This window comes from Primulina tabacum, chromosome 18, assembly GCF_025594145.1.
Source record: "Primulina tabacum isolate GXHZ01 chromosome 18, ASM2559414v2, whole genome shotgun sequence".
Classification (NCBI taxonomy): Eukaryota; Viridiplantae; Streptophyta; class Magnoliopsida; order Lamiales; family Gesneriaceae; genus Primulina; species Primulina tabacum.
Genome location: NC_134567.1, coordinates 29143286 through 29170621, shown reverse-complemented (window position 1 = coordinate 29170621; position 27336 = coordinate 29143286). Strand labels below are relative to the sequence as shown.

General features: G+C 34.2%; 4 protein-coding genes and 1 pseudogene across 4 annotated transcripts; 3 read left to right on the top strand and 2 right to left on the bottom strand.

Moving 5' to 3' along the window:
- Positions 1–267: 267 nt before the first annotated feature.
- On the bottom strand, positions 268–2287 carry LOC142533020 (protein phosphatase 2C 51-like). The gene is made up of 3 exons (XM_075639605.1): positions 1485–2287; positions 1114–1219; positions 268–810 (listed from the first exon to the last, which is right to left on the bottom strand). Exons 1-3 carry the CDS (start codon positions 2220–2222, stop codon positions 431–433), a joined length of 1224 nt encoding a protein of 407 aa, XP_075495720.1. The 5' UTR covers positions 2223–2287; the 3' UTR covers positions 268–430.
- Positions 2288–5828: 3541 nt separating this feature from the next.
- On the top strand, positions 5829–8183 carry LOC142533372 (uncharacterized; annotated as a pseudogene).
- Positions 8184–9317: 1134 nt separating this feature from the next.
- Positions 9318–14090, top strand: LOC142532960 (protein DEFECTIVE IN MERISTEM SILENCING 3-like). The gene is made up of 8 exons (XM_075639519.1): positions 9318–9475; positions 11067–11204; positions 11402–11516; positions 11879–12110; positions 12534–12722; positions 12809–13132; positions 13406–13631; positions 13781–14090. Exons 1-8 carry the CDS (start codon positions 9422–9424, stop codon positions 13793–13795), a joined length of 1293 nt encoding a protein of 430 aa, XP_075495634.1. The 5' UTR covers positions 9318–9421; the 3' UTR covers positions 13796–14090.
- A 700-nt stretch (positions 14091–14790) lies between these two features.
- Positions 14791–16529, bottom strand: LOC142533016 (GDSL esterase/lipase At4g10955-like). The gene is made up of 3 exons (XM_075639601.1): positions 16414–16529; positions 16135–16230; positions 14791–15991 (listed from the first exon to the last, which is right to left on the bottom strand). Exons 2-3 carry the CDS (start codon positions 16197–16199, stop codon positions 15013–15015), a joined length of 1044 nt encoding a protein of 347 aa, XP_075495716.1. The 5' UTR covers positions 16200–16230; positions 16414–16529; the 3' UTR covers positions 14791–15012.
- Positions 16530–24763: 8234 nt separating this feature from the next.
- Positions 24764–27336, top strand: LOC142533595 (uncharacterized). Its single transcript, XM_075640422.1, has 4 exons — positions 24764–25074; positions 25934–26455; positions 26802–26939; positions 27058–27336. Exons 1-4 carry the CDS (start codon positions 24979–24981, stop codon positions 27145–27147), a joined length of 846 nt encoding a protein of 281 aa, XP_075496537.1. The 5' UTR covers positions 24764–24978; the 3' UTR covers positions 27148–27336.

Below are 27336 nucleotides of genomic sequence, written 5' to 3'. Positions count from 1 at the left end.
GTCTCACAAAATACGACATCCGACTCACACAATTTTTTGCCATAATTTATGTAGTATAATTAATTAAAAAAATCCATCATTCTTCTCTCTGTATCAAAATTGATATTTAACTGTAGAAGAGACTTTGTTATAATTTTTAATTTAAGAAAAATTAACAAGAAATAGAAGATAACATCCATTATAACCAATTATTAATTTATAATACTCGACCATACTATAATTGATTATACATGCACAAACAAATATTGGTCTCAAGTACAAAATTCATATAAAATTTTCACTTGGTGCAATATTATTAAATTCCAAAAGAATTAAACATTATATACGTCAAGAAAAGATCAGTTAATTAAGTTGATCAAAAAGACCAACTCAGATTATCATTTTAAAATTGGGTAAAAATCTTGGCACTGAAATTCTCATTCTTGTGTGTCTATATTTTAACCCGGGCTTCTACATCTACTCGACCACTCTTCGAGTGTCTCAAGTCCACAACGATGACACTGATGTTGTCTCTACTACCTCGAGCCATAGCCAACTCTGCTAGCACAGTTGCTGCTGCTACCACTGCATAATTTTCTTCTTTCGTCATGTCGACACGCTCGAGTTCGATATCTTGTTGAACTACTGAAACATGGGAGGTTCTTTTTATACGCCTATCTAAACATTTTCTTACGACTAGGCACGCTAGATCATTAGAAATTACGTCCCATAAGCCATCACTTGCTAGTATCAAAAACTCGTCTAAATCAGTTATATTGACAAGTTTTACTTCTGGCTCGGGTGTCACAAAAGGTTTGAGGCATCTATCACCTGCAATATCGAGTCAGATTGATCATCGTGCAAATTTTAATCACATTCTCTATCAAGATTATATATATACATGAGCAAAGTTTTAAACCACAAAAATAAAATGTCAATGAGAAGTATAAACAGAAAGTTGGTCGTTTTCATAATGTGCCACGGTAAAAAGATACCAAAATTTGATCTCTAAGGTGCTTTAATTTATATACTGTATATATAATGCATATATAAAGGTCTAGATTAATAGATAGACGGATCAAACAGATGAGAATAGAGAAAAAATAATTGTTTCAGCAGTATTTAGTTGCTAACCTATAGATCTTGAAGTGGCAAGAACTCCCAAGACCCTTTGTCCATTCCAATCAATGACCTTCCCTCCACAGCCTACAATTCTCTCCAATTCATCGGGTCTATCGGGCTGCATAATAGTTGTCATAAATCATCATAAAAAAAATAAAAATAAAAATAAAAAATTGAAGAGTAATGCAAATGAATGGCAAATATTTTCACAAGTACTTACAAACAAACCAACCATGAAATCATGACGAGTTTACTAATTCTACATGAAGTGGAGTCGTTTTGTTCACACGAGAAATGTCATTTTGTTAAGAAAATATTTGAACAATGTTACGTACAGTGGATGAATGTTTTAACTCAATTATTCATCATATGTGTCTACGTACCTTGTGATCGTCGGACAATTGTACGGCGACTCCACCACGGGAAAGCACAGCCCTCGAATCTCCACAATGCGCAATAACCACCTGCTCCTCCCCGACAACCGCCACCACCGCCGTGGATCCCATCATCGCCACTGCTGCTCCATTCTTATTCACTTCCTCATCCATCTCTCGGAAACCTGCCTCCATCACCTTCCCCCAATCGATCTCTTCGCCTCCTTTTTCCTCCACAATCTTCGCCACCAATTTATGAAGTGTCTCACGGCAAGACTGCGCCACCCGGAAGCCCCCATGGCCATCATACACCCCGAAGAAATCGTATATTTTCCCACATCTTGTCAAAAAACCTAATTCCACCGCCACCGCGTCCTCCATTGCTCTCCTTCGTCCAATCACGGATACAGAACCATGTGTACGACACGTGCTCAAGGTTGATTCCCCGCCAAAATCGACGTCTTTTCGGGGAACCCGGTCGACCAAATCCTCCGGGATCAATATTGGCTCTACGGAGCCCGTATTATTACATTTCCATCGCTTATTGCTCAAACCCACATCACAATCCGGGGACAAAACCGAATCTTCGGCGGTTTTCCCCCGACCCAGTAACTTAACTCGCCGGAGCTCCCTTCTTTTGCGGCTAATATCCTTCATGGTTTCATTTTCTCCTCCGCTGATCCCGTTATTCCTTGGAAAGAAACTCTCCGGCACCTGAGACACATGCTCTACGCTATCAAAAATCATCGCCCACCATCAAAGAAATCAAACCCCGCGAAGCTTAAATCGATAATAGGAGAAGAAAATATATAAGGAAAGGGCATACGTGGGGGAACGAGAGTGGCGAAAGAGACACGTAACGAGGGGGTGTTGTTGGCAAATGATTGGAAGAAGCACAGCAATGTGGGGTCCATGTGATTCGCAAGATATTTATATTTGACGTTGACAGTAACGTTGGATACATGGGACATGTGTTTGGAGATAGGATCCTCGTGGCGACTGCTTGCTTTCTCTCAAACTGTTGTCCTAGTTTGTCTTCGTTGTTTTTAACAATATTATGGTATTCGTCATGCCAAACTGTGTCTACTTAAAATTATCTTCAGTTTAGGATAGACTATGAAAATAAATAACAATATTTTTATCAAAAATAGTTCTACTTTTCTTGAGTTGTCTAGCTAGATGATAATCATGATCTGTAGGAATTCAAGCTCTCCTCTCATAAAAATCATAGCATAATTTGACGTAATTTTATGTACTATCTTAAAAATCGGAAACCGAGAAGTAACATTGCTGAAAGTTACAAAATTTCTTCCTAGATAATCTCTATTTTAGCTACTACTGTCTACCATCGATATTCACTCTCTAGTAAGTATATGAAGCAGCAAAAAGAGAGAAATTTTTAAAACTGTTCACAGTTCTTCATGGCCATCGTCTTCCTCCTCCGACGCGCCATCAGACCGCTGATACACAGCTGTGATGATTGGATTGCACACAGACTCCACCTCTTTCAACTTCTCGTCGTAATCCTCCTTGTCTGCATTCTGATTGTCGTCCATCCATTCGAGGGCTTCCTTTGTCGCGGCCTCGATTTTCTCCTTCTCGTCGGACTCTAGCCTTCTTGTCTTTCTCCGCGAACTCCTCGGCCTCTTTCACCTTCTGCTCGATTTCTTCTTTCGAGAGACGTCCTTTGTCATTGGTGATTGAGATCTTTGCAGAACGGCCAGCGGCCTTATCTTCGGCTTTTACATTTAGAATGCCATTGACATCGCGAGAATATCACCTCAATCTGAGGAGTTCCTCTATCGACACCACCAACAAAAAAATTAAATCTTGAGCTAATGTTTCATAATTTATTATACATATGGAACATTGGCGACTAGTAACCTTGGGGCAGGAGTTATTCCAGTGAGATCAAAGATTCCAAGCAACTTACAGTCCTTGGTCATACTTCTTTCACCCTCAAAGACCTATTACAGAATACCAAAAATGTTATCATCATGGGCCAAGTCAGCCCTTCTTATATTTTCAAGAATCGTATTCAATTACCCGAATCGAGACGGTGGTCTGTTTGTCCTGGTACGTTGTGAAAAACCGAGATCTATCGGTTGGGATGCCGGCGTTTCTCGGAATCAATTTGGTCATCACTCCTCCGGCAGTTTCGATACCATTAAAGCGTGATTAGAAACCATTAAAAAAGAAACAAGATTTTACTTACTTTCTTCCAATTAGCCTCTTGACATCGAAGATAGTCCTCTCAGCATTACTGGGTGCCTGATTATTTTCCTCTTCTCCTATCAACCTTTCGTTTTCGGAGAAGGCAACCCTGATGGGATGATGCAATTACCTTGGTCGTTCGCTATGATTTCGACATGTCCGTTTTTGTAAACACCAAGTCCAACACACATAATAAGTTGTGCCAAGATCTATGCCGATAACCGTTCCTACTTTGGGAGTGTCGTCCTCGTTCGCTATGGTGAATGCAAATAAACTTCCTGCTTAGAGTATTAAGAAAAGAACACTCGATGTCATTATTCCACAACAAACGCATGAACCCAAAAATATTACTCTTCTCATGTCATGTAACCATGTATCATCCAATCAGGAAATTTAAAACTAAAACATCAGTTCGAAATACATAAGAAAAGCTCACCAAGCAAAGCGATCACGAAGACAAATGCAGAAGCGCGTCTCCCCAACTCACAAGCCATCACTGTAAAACTATGCAAAAAAATCAGTGGTAACCAATTTCCGATGTTATTTGATCCTGGTAATTCGTCTAATGTTTGCAAATACATGTACTTGCTTAAAAAAAAAAAAACCTTGTGGTAGCAGTTGTTGGAAATATATAGGGATGTAACGATTCAAACCAAATCAAACAGTATCAGGCTAGGAGCTTGGCTCGTTTAAGATTGTTTGAGGCTCGAGCTCGATTCGAGCTTTTATTATCAGGTTCAAGCTTGGTTTGTCTTGAAATTACCAAGCTCGGGAAAAGCTCGAGCTCGGCTGGTTAAAAGCTAGTTTAGCATGTTAATCAAATCAGGCTCGAGCTTGATTCATTAATAGCTCGTTTAGCATGTTTAACAAACCTGACTTGAGCTCGGCTCGTTTTCGAGCTCGTAAAGCATAGAATTGAGCTCGAGTTTGAGCTTAATTCGAGCTTGTTAAAAATTAAATATATCTATAAACTAATTTTAAATCATACATAAAAATGTAAATTAATTCATAAATAACCAAAACAACATAAATAAGAGCTAAAAAATATAAATCAATATATTATTGAACATTCCAAAATAATACATCTAGAATATTCATCATACACTTATATCGTCATATAAATAACAATGAAATAATTTCACCTCTTTAATGCTTCAATTAAGTCTGGTGAGAAAGTAGGGTGGACGTCAAAGAATCCATTAAAATCAGGAATTACAAAATCATCTCCAATAGCAACTAGTCAAGTATCCTGCATAGTTCATAATAACATTAGTACTAATATTTTTATTTGTCTTATATTCAATTCCTTCCATTGACATTGGTACTAATATTTTAATTTGTCAACTCAACAAATGAGTCAAGCTCAAGCTTACGAGCCACCTAAACAAGCCGAGCTCGAGCTCGCGAGCCTATTATCAAACATGTTTGCGAGCTCACGAGCCGAATATCTTTAGGCTTGAGCTTGGTTTGATTAATTTTTCGAGCTCAAAATCGAGTTTGAGCTTGGCTTGATATAGTTAACAAACGAACTCAAACGAACTTTTTATCGAACCGAGCTTCGAATAACTCGCAAACGATTTGGTTCATTTAGATCCCTAGAAATATATCATTAACCTGACATGTATATGTATTTTTCCGTGTGTATATCATATATATATATACAATTGATATCACAATTATATTTTTTTTATTCATTTTCTCGAACCGTTCTAGCTAAAAATGTAGAAACAATATTTTATTTTGATCGGGTATTTTTCTATTTTGATAACAATACAGTATATCATTATTATATTTCGATACGTATGGATTAAACTCTTCGATTAATTTTGTAGTCAGTAAACTATGTCAAGTCCTGACACAAATTCACTGAGAAAATATAGGTATTTTTTATCACATTTTTTTTTTTGAATAGATTTTTTATCACATATTTAAGTTGCATTATTAAGTGTTAAATATGGGATAAAAATGATTATGTTTAATCCAGGCTTCTTGGTTTTTATGCGCTTGTTTGTTTAATGACAGAAATCTAAAACTTGAGAGCCAACATGGGGAAATTTGTAAAATAGGTTAACTTGAAAAGTAATTTTCTTTTAAAAAAAATGATTGATCAGAATTTTTTTAAAAAAAAACCCACCGGAACCTAACCTCAGCCTTCACCACTGTGTATCGCCGCCTCTCCGTACCGCCGCGTCACTGCACCTTTGTGTCAGATAATCATCTTTCTTCAACCTTTTTTGTGTCTTTCGTTTTGTTTTTCTTAGTGTATGGCTGCATTTGACGGACCTTTGAGTGTCGATAAATACCAATGGCTTATCTGCAATACGGTAAAAATATTCTGCGGCGGGGGTCGAATGAAATGCTACACCACCCGCTGTTTTACGCTGCTCAAGGAGTTCGATATCGCAAATTGGAAGTCATTCTGACAACTGTTAGTGCCTCAATTGCTTACATTTTTATAGTGTTTTCAAAATTGCTCCAAAATGGTGCGGATTACTGTATTTTTTTGGTGATTTAGACGATTGACAAGCTCGGGAAAGCTGGAGAAACGGTTAAAGTGGCGCCAGGGTATTTCCGGTACCATTTGATGCCAAAGTTATTAGCTGTTCCCAATATTGACAAGTTTGTGTATCTCATTCGTGACCAGCGCAAGGTAACTCTTGCTCTGTTTTGATTGGCATCTTTGAGAGTTCATCAATTTATTGTGCGAGCTGTGTGATTGGAATTGGAATTATATATTTATTTCGATCGGGGTTGATTGAATTTTGAATTGTGCTAATTTGAATAAATATCAAGGGAAAGTGTTTCTGTGTACTATTTTGGTTTTGCCATGTCAAATTTTTGGTGATCTGCGCTTGATGCAGCTCGTATCCGTTGGTAATGGTGGATCCTAGAAAGTTTTTGAGGATTTGTGTATTTAGTGCACAAATGTTACATTTTTTAAAAAGATCACAGCTGAAATTTGAATTTTTCCTTATTTTTGCCAATTTCTGCCAAATCTATGTCCAACATTGTGAATGAGTATCATATACTTTGAGTGTTGTGGTAGAAATGTTATTAATTGCAAATCTCAAATTATTTTTATTTTTCTATGAGAGAACTCAATTAATGCTTTCTGTATAGCCACTTGAGAGTTAAATTACTCGTCAAAGAAAATGTTTATTCCTTTTCACTCAGCCCACTCTTTGCCTTTATATTCATAGATGATGAAAGGAAGATTACTGAAAGAAGAGAAGATTTTGGGGACAAAAGCTTCTTCCGAACTTGTTCTTTGATCAGATATACAAGACTAAGGAAGTCGAAGAGGTTAAAGTAGTTACAAAGACTGAAGAAAACAACATGAAAGAATCCCAGGCAGCTGCGAATCGCCTCGCAAATGCAAAACTGGTCAGTATATCATACTTGAAGCTTTAAGTGTTCCATAAAAACGCTGGAAAGGTGCCTTCGATGACTTAAAAGTTCTTTTAGTTTTATTGTTAGAAGTTTATTTCCTCTTTAGATAGCTGTCATAATTTGCACTTTTTCTACATGCAACAAAGCACTTATGTCTCACCAACTTTTGTTTTTAAATTTTCAAATTCGTAGCGAGGGGTGATGAATTTTTAAAAATCGTTCATTTAGTTTAATTTACTATCTACAATCAACTGCAATCATCATTGTCTTTCTTGAATTCTTTTTTGGTAAGAATCATTGTTACCAAATATGGGTTGGGCCTAACATGTCACTAGCTGGAAAGTTGAGGGTTATATTTTCTGAACTTCATGTACTGTTTGCTGCGAAGTTATGTAGTTCACTTGGTTCCTTTTATACATTGCAAACTTTTTTTTATCTTTTAACATTTATTTGAGTTGAAAGCAACCGGTGGTATGGACTTATCACATTTCCCCTTTGTGTTCAAGAGAATAAGACGATTCATCGTAGAAGGAAGGGCACCGAGGTTCGTGATCCTGTGACTAAATAAGAAATTTTATCCGAGGTATTGTTTTGATTTTTCGATCTTGAAACATGAAGCATACCTTAAACTTTGTGTCAATCGATCCTGGCTACGCCTTTTCTTACTGTTACTTTGGGGGGCACTGCTTTCTTGATGTGCTGCCGATGTGACTAATTTCTCTGGTAAATTCAGGTTTCCAGGCAACTACAAGTGCACATTGAACCGGAAAACTTGCAACTACCCGCTCCTTTATCTGCTCTGGGGGAGTATAAGGTGCCTCTTCGGCTACCAAAGTCTATACCGAAGCCAGCGGGAGATGAGTGGATTCTTAATGTCAAGATAAGAAAAAAGGTGACGGCTGTAGGGTCTGTTTGGTGTAGTTATTTGGTTTGATGTGGAATGAAAAATGGCCTTAATTGGATTGTTGTTTGGGGCAAGTGATTGGTGTGTGAAAATTTCAAGAATAAAGTGGTCTCGAGTCTCTACTTTCATTTTTAAGTGATTAACAACGTCTGTAACAAAGACCATCTCCTGACAGAGTCACTCGTCAAGAACGAGTTTGGTATTTTTAGTAAGTTAAACTTTATATATTTTAATCACACGTATTTAAAGAGTTTATTGCACTTTTTAGGTCAGTTTCTGGCTAACGTAGCGCTTAAACAGGTTCCATGCTCTTGTATTCCCTTTCAATATTGTATTTCATGCAAATTCTTCTCATATTTGAAATTTGAAAAATATTAGTATTATGGCATAGAAAAGATAGAATTTTGGTATACATTTTAAAAAATTTCAGTTTTTTTAGTATTCACAAATTTTAATTCTTATACAACGAAGAAAAACTTCAAATCACTGCAACTCTTCTTTTGTTATATGTTGTAAAAAAGAAATGAAGTCGGGAAGGGCGAATGGGAGGATAAATTTTGTACGAGGATATTTTTGGCATTCACAACTTTTAATGTACATACAAGGTTATGAGGCACCCTCGGTCCAAGCATATAACATAGTAGAACAACACTATATGTTTGATCAAATTAATATATTTGTTCTCGTACCAATATAGGTTAAAATCTACTCCACGAGTCTGCGTTGACTGACAAGGAAATCCTGGGAAAAGATTATGTTTTTCTATACGTAAATAAATTTATAGATCATGAAAAAATAGAGAAAATATAATAATATTTGGAAATAAAAGTAAAAATTCGAAAATAATAAATGAGTAGTGTTTGATAAATAAATTATTATAATATTAAATATTTTTGTCGAAAAAAATACATCAACACATCAAATTTATATTTAAATTAAATTAAACAAAAATTAAGGCATAATTTGATTTGAAGAAACACAAAAAAAAAAAAAATTAAACTCAATAATCAATTTTGTTTAAGAGTATGTCTCTTGTGAGACGGTCTCACAAATCTTTATCTATGAGACGGGTCAACTCTACCGATATTCACAATAAAAAGTAATACTCTTAACGTAAAAAGTAATATTTTTTCATTAATGACCCAAATAAGATATCTATCTCATAAAATATGATTTGTGAGATCGTATCACACAAGTTTTTGTCGTTTTTTAGTGGCCAAACACTCTTGACTATCTTTGACTTTTCTTTTTATCTTTCAAGGATATTTAATGAATTTATACTGTGGAAAACACTCGCCTGACTGTATGCATCCAGAAGTAAATTAAAATAAAAATATTATAGCTGCTGCAGTATAAAAGATCCCTTCCCTGTTCCCAGTTCTGCACTTTCTGTGCTACATATCAGCCTCTCGGCGGAGCAACCACTAAACGGAGGAAGATGCTCGGCGGAGACCAGCAGCAAAGTACCATCAACGGCGAGACAGCTACCCTGGTCCTCTCTCTCTCTCTCTCTCTCTCTCTCTCTCTCTTTCTCATTTTAGTATTATTGGTGTTTTTTAGTGAATTATCATTCTAAACTTTGAGGCAATTGGGGTTTAGGGTTCATTTATGGCTTTTTTACTTACACGTGAAAGTAAAGGCTACTGTGGAAATCAGGCATGGCTTACACTGAATAATCTTCACTCATCAATCAGAATTTGGTTCATGCACCTTAATCCCACTTATAACGTAAACACGTGTCACGTCTTGAAATTGACCTGGTGGTAACTCTTTCCTAGTTCTTCCTTCTATTATGCCCACTGTTAACGAGTTTGCCAGTGTTCGTCATCAAATATGATAGGATAGACTGCTCCAGAAGACTAGTATAATAGATGAGAAAGTCATTCAAGTCTGTATATCATTTCACATATTCTTATGGAGCCGATGTTCGATCAAAACACAAATTCCGTTTTGTTCAGTTCCTTGAATAGAGCCTTGAAAAATGTAATTGTAAGCACATGGGATGATTGTCAATAACCTACGTCTAGAATTTGATGAATAATTACATTTCAAAGGCGGACAAACATTGTATAAACTTACCATATGTAAGTTATATCATCGTTTTATATTTTGTGATTTTAATCGTGCGTTCGGAGTATATTGCCACTTCAACAATATTTATGACTGATAACTAACTTGTTCTCTTGAGACAAAAAATATTAACTTGTAAATCTGAATGATGAGTAAATTCAATGAGTAAGAATGATAAAGATGCACTAAAGGTTGCAAACGATCGACCAAATGGTGAATTTAGTTTTCTTCCTTTTCTCCCAATCCTACAGTTATTAGTAAACAGTGCAGGGGAAGATAACATTAATCCAAAAATCAAAATTTTGAAACTCCAAAAGACTAGTACCACAGTTTTGCATTTATTAGAAATCAATCGTGGTGGATTTTCGTGAGCTGATAGTTGCAACATTTTTGCATTGAATTAAAGTATACAAATGAGGGTGATATCTGGACCATAAAAAAATCTGTGTAATAAAAAATTGTGTCACGACTAAAATTGGTGAGTAAATGACTTTCCTGACCTCCAAATTTGGTGTTTATTACAGGCATGATTTTTGCAATGGTTAAAGGGAAAAACAAAAGGTTAAAATAGCAATTTCTGAATGTGAGGTGAAATTGTCAAAAGGATTTTAATGTGTTACTTTTATTCAAATTGGATGTTTTGATTAGAAGCATGATCTCATGGGTTATTGTGCTCTTTTAGGTAATGCAGTTCGTTTACACGGTAACATTACCTTCATATTATGTAACTTTCCTATCCACCACATGGTATTGATTGGTTAATCTTGCTTTTGGAATTATTAAATTTATATGGTCCTGGATTGGTTTCTGGTTTATTGAAGGAAGCAAATAAACATGAATTTTCTGTTTCAAACCTAAAATTCTGTTTTTCCACATTACTGATGATTTTTTTATTACATATAATCCGCTCTTTATGTACAAATGCTTGGGACATGACACATGAGGCTGTGATTCATTTCTTATCAAATGTAAAACAAATTACCTGAAACTGTGTCATGATCTTGTTATGCTAGCTTTCAAATAACTCAAGGGCATTAGTCATATCTGATTTGACACATGTTGGTCGACATTCCCCATATATGATTTCAAGGGACAATGTCCAGAACGGAGCTCTTAGTCAGATCGCCGAGTCAACTGCAAACCATTCTAAGGTTTGTCACTATATTCATAGGTTTGTTTATACTGTCCCTTTAGATTGTTCATGCATATGACTTGCGTTATACTCAACTTTAGTTTATCTTCCTTTTTTATCAATAAGAATATTCGTCTATCAAAAGATATTATATATAAGTCTCCTTGAGGACAAGATATGGATTGTTGTGAAACTGAGTTGATGCAATATTTGCAGAACCTTCAAGATGATATGCAGGAGCTGGGTCAAAAATTAAAGCATCACGAAGACAATGTTAAATATTTGAAGTATCATAAAAACAAATTGGAGGAATCAATTGTGGACATGCAAGGTGTGTGAATTTCCGTTCTCCGTTCTATCCAGTTATGTGGTTGTACTGCACATCCCATCTTTTAGAAGGAGAAAATGAATTGTTCCGGTACCCTTATCGCAATTTGGACACAATGGTATTTTTAAATCACAAAGTACAAACTCTTAGTGCTTTAATGCTGACAGTCACAGATATAGAATAAATTTAAGAGATTAATGATTTACCTTACAGCTGTTTCTTGAAATTTGTACTGCTAAGATGTTTTCTTAACCTCAATCTCTTTGTTCTTTGTTTATTTTGTCTTGGAAGCTGAATCATCTCTTTTCCGATGATGGTATTCTGTTTATTTATTATGTGTTTTTCTACCATTCTTGCTCTTGTAGTTGCTATCGGGAAGCATTACGTAAGTTCCTCAACGGAAAAGGAAGACCCTTCTCATATGAAGAATGAGAAGAAAATCATACAGAATATTCTTAAACGTGAGGGATCTGCAGCTGCATTGTGGTATAGGATGAAAAATCAACCTGAACCTCAAGCTTATGACCGTACATTGACAAAAGATGTCATCGGCGTGGTTGCCACACTTGGGATGGTTGATGATGAAATTCTTAGCAGGTGGCTTCAATTCTTTTCCAACCTTTCACTATTTCCTTCTTGCAAATGTATCACTAGCTCCAATTTTTATTTGGGTGTATTCACAAATTCATATGTATGATACTACTTACTATATGTTTATTTAAACAGAAGTAATATATTTTGTTTATCATTCAGCATCTTATGGACAATAACATCTAAATATGGCAGTCTCGTGTTTTAATTCTTCTGGCAATGGAAATATGGAATATGCACTGCTGTGTATTGCAAGTTGCTACCGTAGCCATATTAATTGTGCTTTATGTTTCAGTGCAGAAACTGGATGTAAATTTACTCCATGTGGATAGCGCACTTGTAAACTTAATTTAAGAAAGTGATTGAAATAGCACTTGGCTGATAATCCTAATCTGGCTAACTTATTTGATGTTCAATTGTTGGGCTTAGGCTTCTTTCAGAGTATCTGGGCTTGGATACGATGTTAGCAATTGTCTGCAAGACCTATGAGGGTGTCAAAGCCCTGGAAACATACAACAGGGGAGGTTTAATAGATAAAAGTTTGGGTTTTTGTGCTGTTGGAGCATCTACTGGACCCTTGGATGGTCGATTTCGTGTCATTTGTCTTGAAAAACTAAGGTGGGTTTTTGTTTTGATGTCATAATCAAACTAGGTCTCATTTAAGATTCACCTCTTTTTTGATACTCACATTTGTGTATGTCTAGACCATATGTTGGCGACTTTATTGATGATGACCCTCAACAAAGGCTTGATCTTTTAAAGCCAAGATTAGTCAGCGGAGAAATTCCTCCTGGGTTTCTTGGTTTTGCTGTCAATATGATCACCATCGACAGCAATAACTTAAATGGTATCTCAAGTGATGGACACAATCTAAGAGAGTCGCTATTCTATAACCTCTTTTCCAATTTGCAAGTATACAGATCAAGAGAAGACATGCTTAAGGCTCTCCCTTTTATATCAAATGGAGCTATATCTCTGGATGGAGGTGTCATAAAAAGTCCTGGAGTGTTTGATATGGGTCAACAGCGGTAAGAAGCGAAGCTTGACATTAATGCAGAAGTAACTGATTTATCACTTTAATCTAAATCACCTATATCTGTATTTTTCTTTATCGTTTGAATCTAAATCACCGATATCCATATTTCTCGTCATTATTTAAACGAAGGCAAGGATTAGATTTCTGTTTTTCAAGTTTCGATATCCTGATGTGTAGAATGTTTTGTCCATTTCTATCTGGATTTAATTATCAAGTAGTAATTAATTCTTGTGATGTTTTAAAATTGGAATTTCTCTCATTGAAGGGGAGACATGGATGTCATGTTCCCAAATGGCTCCGACAGATTCAACCTGCCCATGAAATATTTCGAGATTGAAAATAATTTGAAGGAGACACAATGGGAAAAAACCAGAACTATGGTTGATCTGCAGAGAGAGCAGTCATTATTAGATCTCGCAAGATTCAATTATGAGAAAAAGAAACAAGAGTTTGTCCAGTTTCTTGCACAAAGCTCGTCTTTTGCAGCGCAGGTAATGACTCAATCATGCTCCACACACCTTTATGGTTTTCTTGGCTGTCTCTCACTTAATGACAAGCCAATAAAAGTTACACATTTTTTTCCTTTGTGTTTGTAACTATTATGACCAAAAACTGAGATTCCTTTGTATTGTACAATCAGCATAAGGCGGGATAGGAATCGAGTCCAAGATGATGGCATAGAGACGATGACTATTCAAGAAATGGCTAGGGAGCATGGTGACACTTCCTTCGCCCACATTTTCCTGTACATTTTAGTTAAATTTTGGTTCGCACCAATGCTATTCTGTGATTCAATTTGGTGACCAGAGCACGTTATTCAAATTTTATTGCAATTTATGTTCGATAAATTCCCCGTTTGTCATGGTGTAACCAGCCTTTTATGTTAACGGGTTCAAATACCCAAGTTTATGCTATATTTTTAAGATCTTAATTTATGTATCTTATAATGTTGTGTGTGTGTTTTTCTATAACTTTTGGTTACCAATCTCGCGTGTTTGTTTTTCCTTTTGGATACCAATCTCACGATTTATGATACAAAAAAACTCAAATTCATTTTATTAATATCTTAAAAAAAATTATATTATTGTTCTCTACATTTAAATAAAAATATTAAGATTGTATTTTAATAATAAAATTTGTTCTGAAAGACAACTGTATGAAATTTTAATTGGGCAATTAATTAATTCCTTCTTTACTTTTGAAGTTGTTTTAAGAGTTAATTTATTTATATACATAATTTTTGTAAATTCATAAATTAATTTATATTAATGTTACTCTACTATGATTGATACATTATTCAAATTATGCCACTTACATAAATGATTTTACATTTATAAGTATTCTAAAATCCGGTTAAGGTGGCTGCGCCCGAAAAAGTGTTTTGTCAGCCAACCTACAGACATACAAAAATCTAATAAGAAATGTGATTTCTTGGCTCCAAATTTTATCTTATTATGTTGTTATCATGAAATACATCTAACGATATTTAGACCACTAATGTTAGCGAATTTTAGAACATTGTATTTTCTGATTTCAAAGATGAATCAAGTTGTCAATTAGTACACCACAGTTATCTTTGTGTCATTGCTTCTTGATATTTCCCTCTCTATATTTGTTGCCAGAATGTTATCGTTCAGAATAAAATACATGAATTTAATACGGAAATGTCTTGAATCAGAGAAAAATATGGATACAATCAATCAGTTAGTAGCACATGATTATTTCAACTTGTGGAAGAACAAAGGAAGCTACATGGATTGTCATGTAGGGGCCTGTTTAACACCACTTCCAAAGGAAAAAATAAAACATGAAATGAACTTAAAAAACCAGAACCAATACTTGAGAAACCTCGCCTCTAATGGCAAATCCTTATTACTTATAATGGTATAAATTGTACTTGAGCTTGGATTCTTGTTTCCACCATTGTTCAACCCCATGAGCTTCCCTGACACCTTGACCATTGCTTGAGTTTACTGTCAGATATGCAGAAGGAATAAGATGAATTGCTTCAAAATCATTTTCTCTGCCACCTGATACAATGCTTCCAATTGAATGCTGTGTGGCCAATTTTCCTATTTTTCCTGCACCCATTGACTCCATTTTCTCTCGATGCTCAAAATATCCAATGTACTCGCAGCAAATAGGATCAAAGGGATTGAGAAATAAGTAAGGAACCCACGAAGATAACAAGATAAATGGGTGTTTTTCGTCAGAATCTTGGTTGTGATACCCGTTAGCCACCATAGCCAGTCCTGCCGTGATGACACTGTTTGCAAACCTCAACCCGTGCTTCAACTTCTCGTTCGGTATCCATTCGATTGGAAGAGATATAAACGGAGGGTTAAAGAGGTATGTTTCGAGATGGGTTCCAGTATTTTTCGCCAACTCCCTTCCTATTATAAGTGCCATAGATGAACCTAAAGAATGTCCCGCCAACCATACGTTACCTAGGCCTACTCTGGAGACGATTTCTTGTGCTGTATTTATTGCATTAAGAATACGTGTGCTGTTTTGCAGGTCATTTAGAACACAGTGAAGATCGAGCTTTAAATCCTCCGCCCTGTTTCTTGAATCGGTCATCGTGCCACGAAAGGCGATGACATATTGTGGAGGCCTTTGGGTTGGGTGATTATGTTGGAGATGATATGGGAATTCGAACTCGAGAATGGCACCGAAGATTGAAAGATCGTGTTCATCTTCAATAACTTGGATTAGCTTGAAATTGAAGAATTCCCACCATGGAGGAGCATTGCCCGAGGGGCCTTGCTTGTGATTTTGCCTATCATGTTCGAGTACATACATACCTTGAACCAGGCTGGCAGCAATGGATCTTCTGTGGTATGAGTTACTCCTGTCGGTCATTCAACCACCGTTGAAGTAAGAATGCAGAGTCTTTCTTTCGAATGAAACTTGTTGATTTTTTTAAAAAATTACAATTTCTTGAATCTAAAAACTTACTTTTTTGGAAGCAAAAACAAAAGAAGAAGATCTTACCAATCGACGGAAGTCAGAAACGTTGGCCCGGAAAGATGAAAGATTTCAGATTGAGACGTTTCCATCACTCCCCTTCTCCTCACGCCCCTTTGTCAACTGGAAATCCACAGTGATTAGCGTGCAGAACATCAAACATACAAAGAGTTGACATCGAATCTCAGCTATTATATGATTTCAAAAAGAAGAAAATAAAAGGTAAATAAAATCTAGCCTCCGAAGAACAGGTTAAGAAGTTGACAGTTGGTGACATTGTTTCAGATTTTAAGAAACTTGAATTACCTGAAATTAAGACTGTATATCTTTCAGAAATTAATACAGGCGTGAGGAAAGGAGGATTGTCTGTATATGTATGTGAGAAATCGAGAAAACGAGCACCATTTTCGTAGTGAGCCTCGAAGTCAACGGATTTTTAAACCAATCAAAGTCAACCAATATATATACATATAGAAACAATGAATGAAACTCCACATGCATTTCAATTTGAAATACATTTATAGAATACGCTGCAAGTGCTGTTTGTTAAAAGATAAATACACAAACCATTTGTTCCACAGTACCCAAGAAAACACATATAAATTTTTTCTACGACGATAGTCTCGTACATTATTTTTTGATTTATACCGGAAAAAATTCATAATAAGTCGTTTCACATAATATCGCTGGAAAAATCAGGATCATGTCTTAATAGATTGGTTTGATTTCAAGAAAATGATCAATGCTACATACATACATACATACATACATACATATATATATATATAATTAAGACTGAACTAAAAATAATGGGTAAAGATATCCAAAAAACCATCCAAACGAATCCTGTAACTTATACATCACCCTAGGACCTAGTCTAATTATTTTTTAAACAATATATGATTGCTTATTATTTTATTTTAAAAAAATAAGTTTATTTTTTAAATATTATTTGGCTGGGAAAAAATTAAGAATTATTTCAGTACAGTTTACGGTACGAATGCATAGAAATTTTCAAGTGGCAAAATTAAAACTCAACAGAAGAGGTACAAAATGTCAAAAGTCAACTTTTGGGAGAGTGATTATTTCATTAATTTAAAGTTCAAAATAATTATAAATTAATTCATAAACTTGTTATTATTTCAATCTTATGTCCGTACGTAGTCTTTTTAAGGGCAATCGAGCAACTAAGCTCTCTGTAATAAGTGAATAAAAATTTATGAATGTAAATGAACAAAAAATTAAATAAAACCCTTATTTAACGATTTCGCATTTTGGACTAAAATTCAAGAATGATATTGAATGGTATCAAATTTTGTTAAACAAAATTGAATATAATAATAAGAATAATGTTAAATGTACAACGAATATGAAATTTTGTTATTATGTCACGAGATTTTATATTGAATAAGATTTATGTATTGAATTGTAATAATTGTTATATAAATATCGTTGTACATGTAGAATGACTCTTTATTTAATTATCAAGTTATATGTATAATACTCAAAACACCACAAAAAATTATTTAACATATTAAATATAAATTCACTTATCATATATGATAATATAATAGTAAATTCAATTAGCACCTCGATAAATTTAAATTTATTTGATTCGTATTGATTAAGAAATTGGAGGACCATATAATAATGTATAGTGTCAATATATACTTTTAAGTCTTACAATACTAATTTATAAAAAAAAATGTTTAAATTTTTGGGTTGTGATCACATAATGACAAATACTACATTTTAAAATGAATAATTAATAAATTAATTGCTCGTGGAAATAATAATAATAAGACAAAAATGAATTGAGTTTGAATGAGTAAAATTAACATTTAATATAGTCTTAGTGGACTACTACTTAACGCGACTTTTTTAAATTTTTAAATTTGAGTAGGTTTCTTGTGATACGGTCTTACGAATATTTATCTGTGAGATAGGTCAACTATACCGATATTGACAATAAAAATTAATACTCTTAGCATAAAAAGTAATATTTTTTCATGGATGACCCAAATAAAATATCTGTCTCACAAAATACGACTCGTGAGACAAGTCTCACACAAGTTTTTATCTTTAAATTTTAATTTTACCCACCATGATGTACAGTTGTCCTTGAACAAAAAAATATTAATTAATAGGACATCTAAACAATACCTTATTATATGAATAATGATAATTAAAGATACACTCATATTTTGTTACATATATATTAACAATTATTATCATTCGATATATCACATGATTTTGACTAAAATAATTCTCTCTTTTTAATTTAAATAAAATAATTTTCTCTATTTTTGAAAGAAAAATTAAATTACATAAATATTAATTTCGATTTATTTAATATGTGTGATATGCCTCCAAACTAGAATATGGAATAAATTGACGTAGACTGATATTTCATTATACACGAGTTATTTTTGTATAACGGGATTTGATCATGATGTGAAAAAATACATGTAAATGAATAATAGGATTTGAAAAAACTATGTATCATGTTGAATTTTATTTTTGGTTGAATTTTAAAATACAAATCTAATAGTGTATTAGAAAGAAAAAAATATTTTGGTTTAAGCTTTTTCTTTTTTTGCCATGACTTCTAGAAAAATAGGATGAATTTTATATGATAGTTTGGTTATTTTATAGATGAATATAAGAATCGACGTACAAATAATTTTTTTTTCTTTTTAAAAAAGGTTATTTGGCCTTTTAATTTAAATTTTAAAAATGAAATGTAATTTTTTAATAAGCCTTAAACCAAAGTCCGACAAAAAATGTAATTTATTGGTTTACCCTAACACATCAAACTTCATCTACGATTCAGAATTAAAAAAAATTAATATATAGTGTTATTAATATTATAAAATTAATTTTAAAAAATCGTCTAAGCGACTAGACGCTAGATGGTGTTCTTATATGATAAGAAAATTCTTTTCTCCGCAAGACGAAATTGCCCGTATAAAGTGATATACATTGCAGGCAATCGTCCCCAAGATACAACGACTTCAAGCCGAAACTTTGCAGCACTACAAAATCTCGAGAACAGCGAACAAAAATATACAATAGTTTTCAACTATGAAACGAAATAAGTGCAGCAATATGACATGAAGAGTAGAGTAAAATTTTAACAAGAATTCGAAAATGCTAAGAGAAATTATTTATAAATGATCATCGGGTGCGTAGAAGAGACGCGTCTTTTCTGATTGGATGCGTAGAAGAGTCATAACTCTCTGCGAGGAGCCAATGGACACAATGTTTGGTGCAAAAGGTAGCCTTGAGTATATGCATTTGTAGCCAAGAGTCACAAATACTGATTGGTGCTTTTGAGAAACAGCGTCAGCGCGCGCATTGTCCTGGGCGCGCACCCGCGTGGCCGCGCCATTGTTCTGTTCGATGGCTCCGAAACCAGCAACAAGCACGCATCCGTGCGAGGCCTACTCGTGCGCCTACATCTGTCCAATGTATCATCTTGTGCGCACTGTAGCGCGTTCCTTGGGACCGAAAAAATAAATTTGATCCAAAAAGATTAATCTTTGTCAAAGACCAGACCAGACCAGACCGCATCGAACTGGCCGGCCGCGCGCGCGCGTGTGTGTTCCATCAAGACACAGCCTATTATGGTCTTCCCCCTTCTAAAAAACACAGGCCTATTAGGGTCTCAATGTGGGATAAGCCATATTTGAGACATCTCACATCCTCTTTTTCAATCACCACTCCTTACTTTTCTCTTGTTTTCTCTTCTTCATTTATCCAACAGTTCTAACAGTTGGTCAGAAACTCCCACTTCTCAAAAAAAATTTGGTATCGGATTTGTTTATTGTTGTGCCAAGACAAATAGAAAAATGGTAGGGTCCTTAATTCGGGCACCATCCTTTTTGCAAGTCTAGCGATAATAATTCTTTTTGTGCAAGGACCATCCATACTAATAGATAAGGTGCCCCTTACAATTTACAAATTCTAGTTCTATCATTTCTTTTTATTTTTTCTCGGGATTTGAAAGAGCGGTGGCAAATGAGTGTCAACCATGACATCACGTATCAAATTTGATATCTTAATATCAAATATATTATAAGTAATTGATAGTTGTATAATATTGGAAATAAAGTAAAAGGGATGCACAATCAAATATAACTTATTTGTTGTCTCTAATTATTGTCCGACTTGTCTTAAAAAATTCATGTCCGACTTGTCTCTAATTATAATAATGTTTATCATTATCATTACAATAATTGGTTTTGTCGCTACCAAATCCATCGATCTTTTTCACTTTAGGGAAAAGAAAAAAGAACCATTATCTCATTGGCCATTCCCAACTATAATATAGTATAACCCTCCACTCCAGTGGCAGAGCCATAAAGCCCGGATTGTCGATTTTTTTTTAAAAAAAAATTATATATAAATTTTGTATAATTTTGAAATAATATGATATTAACCCGGATACATCAATTTAAAATATTGAAAGATTCTATAGTTTAAAATTCTAATTCAGACAAAGTCATATTTATGGCTCCGCCACTGCTTACTCTCCTTTCCCCTCTCTGACCATTGTCACATTCAAAAATTACGAGCAATTGACATTAAAGTTTTTTGTAAGGCCTATCTGCGAATCTACAATATATATATACACACACATATTAATTATAAAGATATTCGATTAGATTTTGTATTCTTATTATTATCCTCTTGTTCTGAATAAGATGGTAGAATCTCAATCGATCCAATTTTATAATTCTCGTTCGATATTTAATTTAAAAGTTGAGCAAATTTATAATCGCATCATATCCAGTTTCATATTAATATTAGTTCGATCAGTTAAGAATTTGAGCAAATTCCCTGGAAAATGTTATTTAAGGGCTAAATTATAAATAATGGATTCAGTGTGTGTTTAGTTTTTTGTTTTTTTGAAAAAATAAGCTTTTTCTGTATATTTAAATACATAATAGATTACTATTTAGGAAAAAAAAACACACACACACACATGTAATATGTCTTTTTTACAGAATTTTTCAAAAAAATATAATGCTTGTACTAACTCGAATATCAGAATGGCCACGGTGTAAACACACAAACAAAGAAAAGTTAAACAATCGATTCAAGTTCCATATTTCTGACCTCCAGTAACTCATCATTTATTCTACACAAAAACTTGTGTGAGACGGTCTCACGAATCGTATTTTGTGAGACATATATCTTATTTGAGTCATCCATGAAAAAATATTATTTTTTATGCTAATAGTATTACTTTTATTGTGAATATCGATAAGACCATATCACAGATAAAGATTCGTGAGACCGTCTCATAAGAGATACACTCTTTATTCTATACATTTATTATCTATTTTTGGTAGTAGATAGACAAGTATATATCTTATATTCCTAAAATTTTCCAAAAACGGGATGTTAAAGTTTGTGGCAGTGTCCAATAAGGAACTATAAAATGTACATCCCCTAGGCATCCATCAATCAGTTGCAAAGTGGACCAATGCTCCACTTCTTTTTTGCTAAAGCTTGCCTCATATTCCATTTCTATACATATGCTTTAATAGTTGGAAGATAATCAAAACATTGAAAATTAATTCCAAATATGGGGAAGTTGGTGAAAATCCCCAATCAAAACATTTATTTGGGTTCACTCCATACTCACAAAATTGTGGTATTATGTCATACAAAATGTGGTGCACTTCATGTGAAAATGTGGTACTAAAAAAGTACCCAGGGACTGAACACAAAAAAAATCGACGGCTGGGGACTGAAGGCCAATTTCCCGTCCAAATATCACCTTACCTATCCGAGTGCTGTGTTTTTTTATCTGCCTATTGCAGCAAAGTAGTATGAGAAACATGAAATGACTAATGTGGAAGGATTACAGCATAGAATCTGCTGTCACTCTATGAAAGCAACACATTATATAATTCTATTATTTTTTTCGCTTGACAGCATTTAACAACATCAATTTTGTGAAACAAATATTTTATTTGAATCATCCATTAAAAAGTAATACTTTAATTGTAAATACAAGCAGAGATAACTCGTCTCACGAATAATGATCTTTGAGAATGTCTCATTAAAAACCTCTTTATTGGAGGGAGTTCTACGTGTCTCGAATTCAAAACTTTATCTTATGTTGGAATATTGGGCATCATTAGAACAAAAACTTAGGGCAAAATGATAATATATACTATTCTAATTTCTTAGTGCGCATGCCCTTTTCAGCACATACCGTGTTTAATATCGAAATTGTACCAATCGCCTTTAACTTAAAATTTATTGGGAAAATTATTTACGTAACATCATTATTATTATATGAATAGCCGTTGGTACCTCACATATAATAGTCTCATTCGAGGTAAGAATTTCGTGTTAAAAAAATAGTTGCGGTTGTCCGCGATAACTTGTCGTTGACCTATTACATGAATAAACTACGTAATATAATGGGATTTTGCATTTTGATCGTCTTGAAAAGTCAAATCTCATTGGTTTCTATTTTCGTAAATCCAATTTTGCTTAAAATGGAATTGGATCCTTCATTCATGAATTGAGAATTTAAGAACCATACAACCAAAAAAAACATCAGAAATATGTTTTCATCACATAACATTTGCCATATATGCACGTTGATATAATAACTTCTAAAAACACAATAAATTTGACTAGATTTATGTAATTACAAGAATAAATTAAACTTTGACTAAAAATTTCAATTAAACGATAATAAATAAAACTTTGACTACAAAATTCAATTAAATGTCTCTCTCGCTCCGGCCATAATACATCTCATTGGATTTAGGCACTCGCTTTTCTGCAGAGAGGGCAAATCCTATCTCGTATGCTAAACTATATTTAAATTATTCAATGAACTATTAGACATTGTTTCATATATAAATAAATAAATATATATATAATGATATCCGTGTGAATTGGGTAGGCTGGGTTGAGGCAATCCACCTAATAGGATAAGAGTTTTTTTTTAAGGAAAATGTGCAAGGGATGTACTTGTGTGATATGACTTCAGCCGTAACCTGCAAACAAAGAAATAAACTCGTGAATGGGCACCGGAGAGGTATCCGGCGTAGTCATTCCGATGCTTAAGTTAGCATGTGAAGATGAATGAGAAAATGGTTATATATATGTGTGAATATACGTGAGTGTTAAGGGCTTAGAAACAAAATATGCGGATGCTTCAAATGTAAAACATACATGTTATTTATAGGAGAAAAATCTCATGATTAACTTCTTTTCACTTTTCAGTGCCCAATTATTACTTAGGGTAAGATGGATGCCCATACTCTACTTCTGACAACTTGTTCTGATACGCCAACATCTGTGGTTCTGACAGTAATGATTGCTAAGCATAATGTCTTCCATACTGATGCACTCAAGTGAAGTGCTATTTTCGAGGTAGTTCGGGTAGAAAGCCTCCCAAAAGATTGAATGAAAGCACGGGCTTCTGGCAACCCGGTGAGAAGATGTCTCGGGCATTCACCTGCTCAGCCTCTGACGAACTCTTCCTACATATTTACCTTAATTTAGACTATTCATTTAATATCCCGGGTCATCCATGACCCGAGCTCTGATGGAGATATCACCAATATAGATGAGACATTAATAGATTATACATTTATATTTCAGACAACATTTTGTTCAATTTGTACAAAAGATCAGAGTTGGTATCCACAAATATGTATTTATCATTCATATATTATACATATTTTATCATCATGATTTTCGAACCAAACAATACTTCGAAATATATAAATTTAATTAAAATCAGATAATGATCATCATAATATACGAGGTGATCTAATAATATTGATAAAATATGAATAATTATAATAAAATTGTTATAAATTAGAATCAAACAATTAAAATAATCAAAATCTATATTCATATATTTTTTATATCTCCTTATTCAGAACAAGATTTAATCCTAATACCATTAAGTTATATGATTTTATTTTTTCAAAAAAAGTTACACGATTAATTTATTCAAGTAATTTTCAAAGATATTTCGTTATTTCAGCAATATGTACTAACGAATCATGTTTTAATTAAATCATAGTTTTTCCGAAACCAAACAAATTATATGTTCACCACAGGTTTCGAACATGCGACCCACTCCCAATAAAGGAAGATTGGTGTCACATAAGCCTACATGCTATGGCAAAAATAGTCATATTTTAAATATGGCAAAAGTTTATGTGAGATGATCTCACGAGTCGTATTTTGTGATACAGATCTCTTATTTAGATCATCAATGAAAAATATTACTTATTATGCTAAGAATATTACTTTTTATTGTGAATATCGGTAGGATTGATCCGTCTCACAGACAAAAGATTCGTGAGATCTGCTCTGTTAATAAACAAATTTTGATACGTAAAAGTGATAAAAATAAGTTTTTTAAATGAAAAACTAGATTGATATTTGGTACATGAAAATTATTATTAAGATATAATTATTTTCGATCACAAAAATTTGTGTGAAACGATATCATGAGTTAATATTACGAGATATATTTCTATTTGATCGTTCATAAATAAAATATTAGCTGTTAAAAAAATGAAAATTTGATATTACAAATTATTAAAATAATTCCATTGTGTGTGGGAGCTTCCATACTTGATTGTAATAAATTTTCGAATATCGCAAGATTCTCCTTTGGAAGCCCTAATCTTGAACCCTTTCTTTTTCACACGGCTGTTCCTGTTTCCCCTCTTCCTTACTACACTACACTACACTACACTACACCACACCACACCTATAAAAGGACCTCTGATTCGTTCCATTATTTCTCCTTCAATCTCTAAACAAGATCCAGGTGTTTTGTTTGTTTACATATGTAATTTACACCGAGTGAAGTAAATGTATGCTGAATCTGGCCGGATGTTCCCATCAATACTAAACTTCCCCCAGCAGTTTAATGAGTTCGGGTGCTCTCACAGTCCAAATGCTTCATGGGTGATTGTTTTTTCTTGTTTTTTTTAAATCTATAAATCGACATTTTTGGGTCAGTGTATCTGGGCGAAGCGTTGTTGATCTTTTAGGATTTCGTTGTCTGTCTTGAATTGGGTCTTTCTAACTTTCTGAGATTGTTCGTTTTTGGAGCTAACCTTTCGTGGGTTTTAAAGTTTTAAGAATGTATTTATTCGAACCATAAGATAATATGATAAAACTTAAAAGTATACATTAGCAAAATTTTTGTGAAATGTTAAAGAGATGTGAAAAGAGGAGAAAAAAGAAGGTAATTTTTGGTTTTGTTTCTTGGAAATAGATGAAGAGTTACCGAATATGAATCCAAGCATATGCTGTAAAATTTAACTGTAGTGAGGAAGAGTGGAAAATTGATCTATTTGCCTCAAAGATTCACTATTTGTTATGTTTTACTGGCATCAGAGGAACATATTAAAAAGCTCTCGATTCTTCTTTGCTCGTTAGGATCTCTTTCGGGAAAAAGATAAATTTTTTTCTAAATTATTCAGCAATTATCATTCCCTTGCCACCATACGAGAATCACAACCTCTATCATACTTTCTTTTCACGATCTCCTTTAGTTGCTCTTGGATCGAGGCGTTTGTTTTGAATTTGGAATTCTTGGGTTCAAAATCTTATGCTACACTTAAAAGTATATGAATTATTGATCTTCCATGTAGTCACCCCTTATCCTAGCTCTGTTCTTGCTAATTGCATGCTTCACATTTATTCTCTAATCTGTAGTTTCCTGCGCTAAATCTTTTCTCTAGCCATAAACTTTGTGTAAGTATTAGCAGACTTGATTTCTCTTGACACTGCAAATTTTTGTTCCTGAATCATTGCATAGGGAATACCATGTAGCCTCATCCAAACACCCACTATATCAGATTACTACCTTGGGGGAGCAGGAGATCTCTTCAAGGCTCCTGAACCAGTAATTGAAGTTCCATCGATGAGCCTTGATCCAATGAATGTTACCGTTTCAATGATTTCTGCTGTGGATGATTCCATCACCCCTCAATCTTTTGTGGTTGCTGATAATGAATCATCAATAGAGAATGGGCAACTCCTCGATAAAGTTTTCTATGAATGTGAAAGGGATCTTTTGGCAAAAGAAGCGATTGAAGCACCCTTGTCTGAAATCCCCAATATCATTAATATTCCTATCATGGAGAGCAAAGCAAAGGTGATTGCTGATGAAGAGTTGATTGCTGGGAATCTGTTGCAGGAGAGTTCTAGTTCGAGTTGTCTAAGGTTGATGGAGTCCGTGCATGAGTCTCCACCGAGGCTGAATTTTTTTGATCCTCCTGTTATTGACTTTGACGCAGCTTGTGGGATCCGAAGAACTTTTAGTGAAGGAGACGTCAAGGTACTTTCAGTTACCATTTTCGCTTCCATTCTTGTGCTGTGACATGATAATGTTGGATTAAATTAATTTCGTATTGTTCACGTTGGTGTTGCATTGGTTAAAAACAAGGACCTGTATATCGCAGTCCTGTATTTTTATACTTCTAAAAATGTTGAAGCTTGAAATGAAAATTTGCATATCTGTTGACTTTATGGTTTAACTTTTACCTGTGCTCCATGTTAACTGGTCCAGCCACTTGCATCTATTGGTTCCACGAAAAAACTATATGAACTGAATAGTGTATAGATGTTTCTGGCCTCTTCGACAGGATGGGGGCAGGGTCATTGATACTGAGTTTTTATGACAGACGATTGGCAATGATAAAGTGACCTTTCTGCACTCCCCATTGGGGTTAGTGAAAACTTGTGTTTCTGACGCTCGCAAGAAACAGCTGTCCAGGTACTGGAATAAGAAATCTAAGAGAAATTTCAACCGGAAAATCAAGGTTAGTATTAACATTTACTGGTATTGTGTGAGAATTTCTAGGCAACTATCTTATTGCTCCTAAACATGCAACAAAAATGATCGTTTTCCATTAGGACTAATGGTGTGTTTGATATCAGTATGCTTGTAGGAAAGCACTGGCTGACGGCCAACCAAGAATTCGTGGACGGTTTGCTAAACCTGAAGAGATCGAAAGTTTGAAGAAGTAATGACTGACTGTTAACACTTTAAGGTTGAGTATTTGTTTGTTTATTAAAGCTTAGGCAGGGTCTACTCGATGAATTGAACGGCTTCGTTTGTTTGTTCAAAGAAATAACATCACGATGTGTATGTAGATTATTGATTGTTTGTTTTGTTGGGAAATTAATAAGATCTGTTCGATCGAGATTCAATTTTAA

Bases quoted from the DNA above. Each gene is read 5' to 3' on its own strand.
- LOC142533020 (XM_075639605.1), bottom strand. From the start codon at position 2,222: ATGATTTTTGATAGCGTAGAGCATGTGTCTCAGGTGCCGGAGAGTTTC. The intron at 1,220-1,484 runs GTACGTAGACAC...ACTATTATGCAG, and splicing joins AATTGTCCGACGATCACAAG to CCCGATAGACCCGATGAATT. The intron at 811-1,113 runs GTTAGCAACTAA...TCGATATTGCAG, and splicing joins TGCCACTTCAAGATCTATAG to GTGATAGATGCCTCAAACCT.
- LOC142533016 (XM_075639601.1), bottom strand. From the start codon at position 16,199: ATGGAAACGTCTCAATCTGAAATCTTTCATCTTTCCGGGCCAACGTTT. The intron at 15,992-16,134 runs GTAAGATCTTCT...AATGACCGACAG, and splicing joins TTTCTGACTTCCGTCGATTG to GAGTAACTCATACCACAGAA.
- LOC142532960 (XM_075639519.1), top strand. From the start codon at position 9,422: ATGCTCGGCGGAGACCAGCAGCAAAGTACCATCAACGGCGAGACAGCT. The intron at 9,476-11,066 runs GTCCTCTCTCTC...TTGTTATGCTAG, and splicing joins ACGGCGAGACAGCTACCCTG to CTTTCAAATAACTCAAGGGC. The intron at 11,205-11,401 runs GTTTGTCACTAT...CAATATTTGCAG, and splicing joins CAACTGCAAACCATTCTAAG to AACCTTCAAGATGATATGCA.
- LOC142533595 (XM_075640422.1), top strand. From the start codon at position 24,979: ATGTATGCTGAATCTGGCCGGATGTTCCCATCAATACTAAACTTCCCC. The intron at 26,456-26,801 runs GTACTTTCAGTT...TTTTTATGACAG, and splicing joins TTAGTGAAGGAGACGTCAAG to ACGATTGGCAATGATAAAGT. The intron at 26,940-27,057 runs GTTAGTATTAAC...GTTTGATATCAG, and splicing joins ATTTCAACCGGAAAATCAAG to TATGCTTGTAGGAAAGCACT.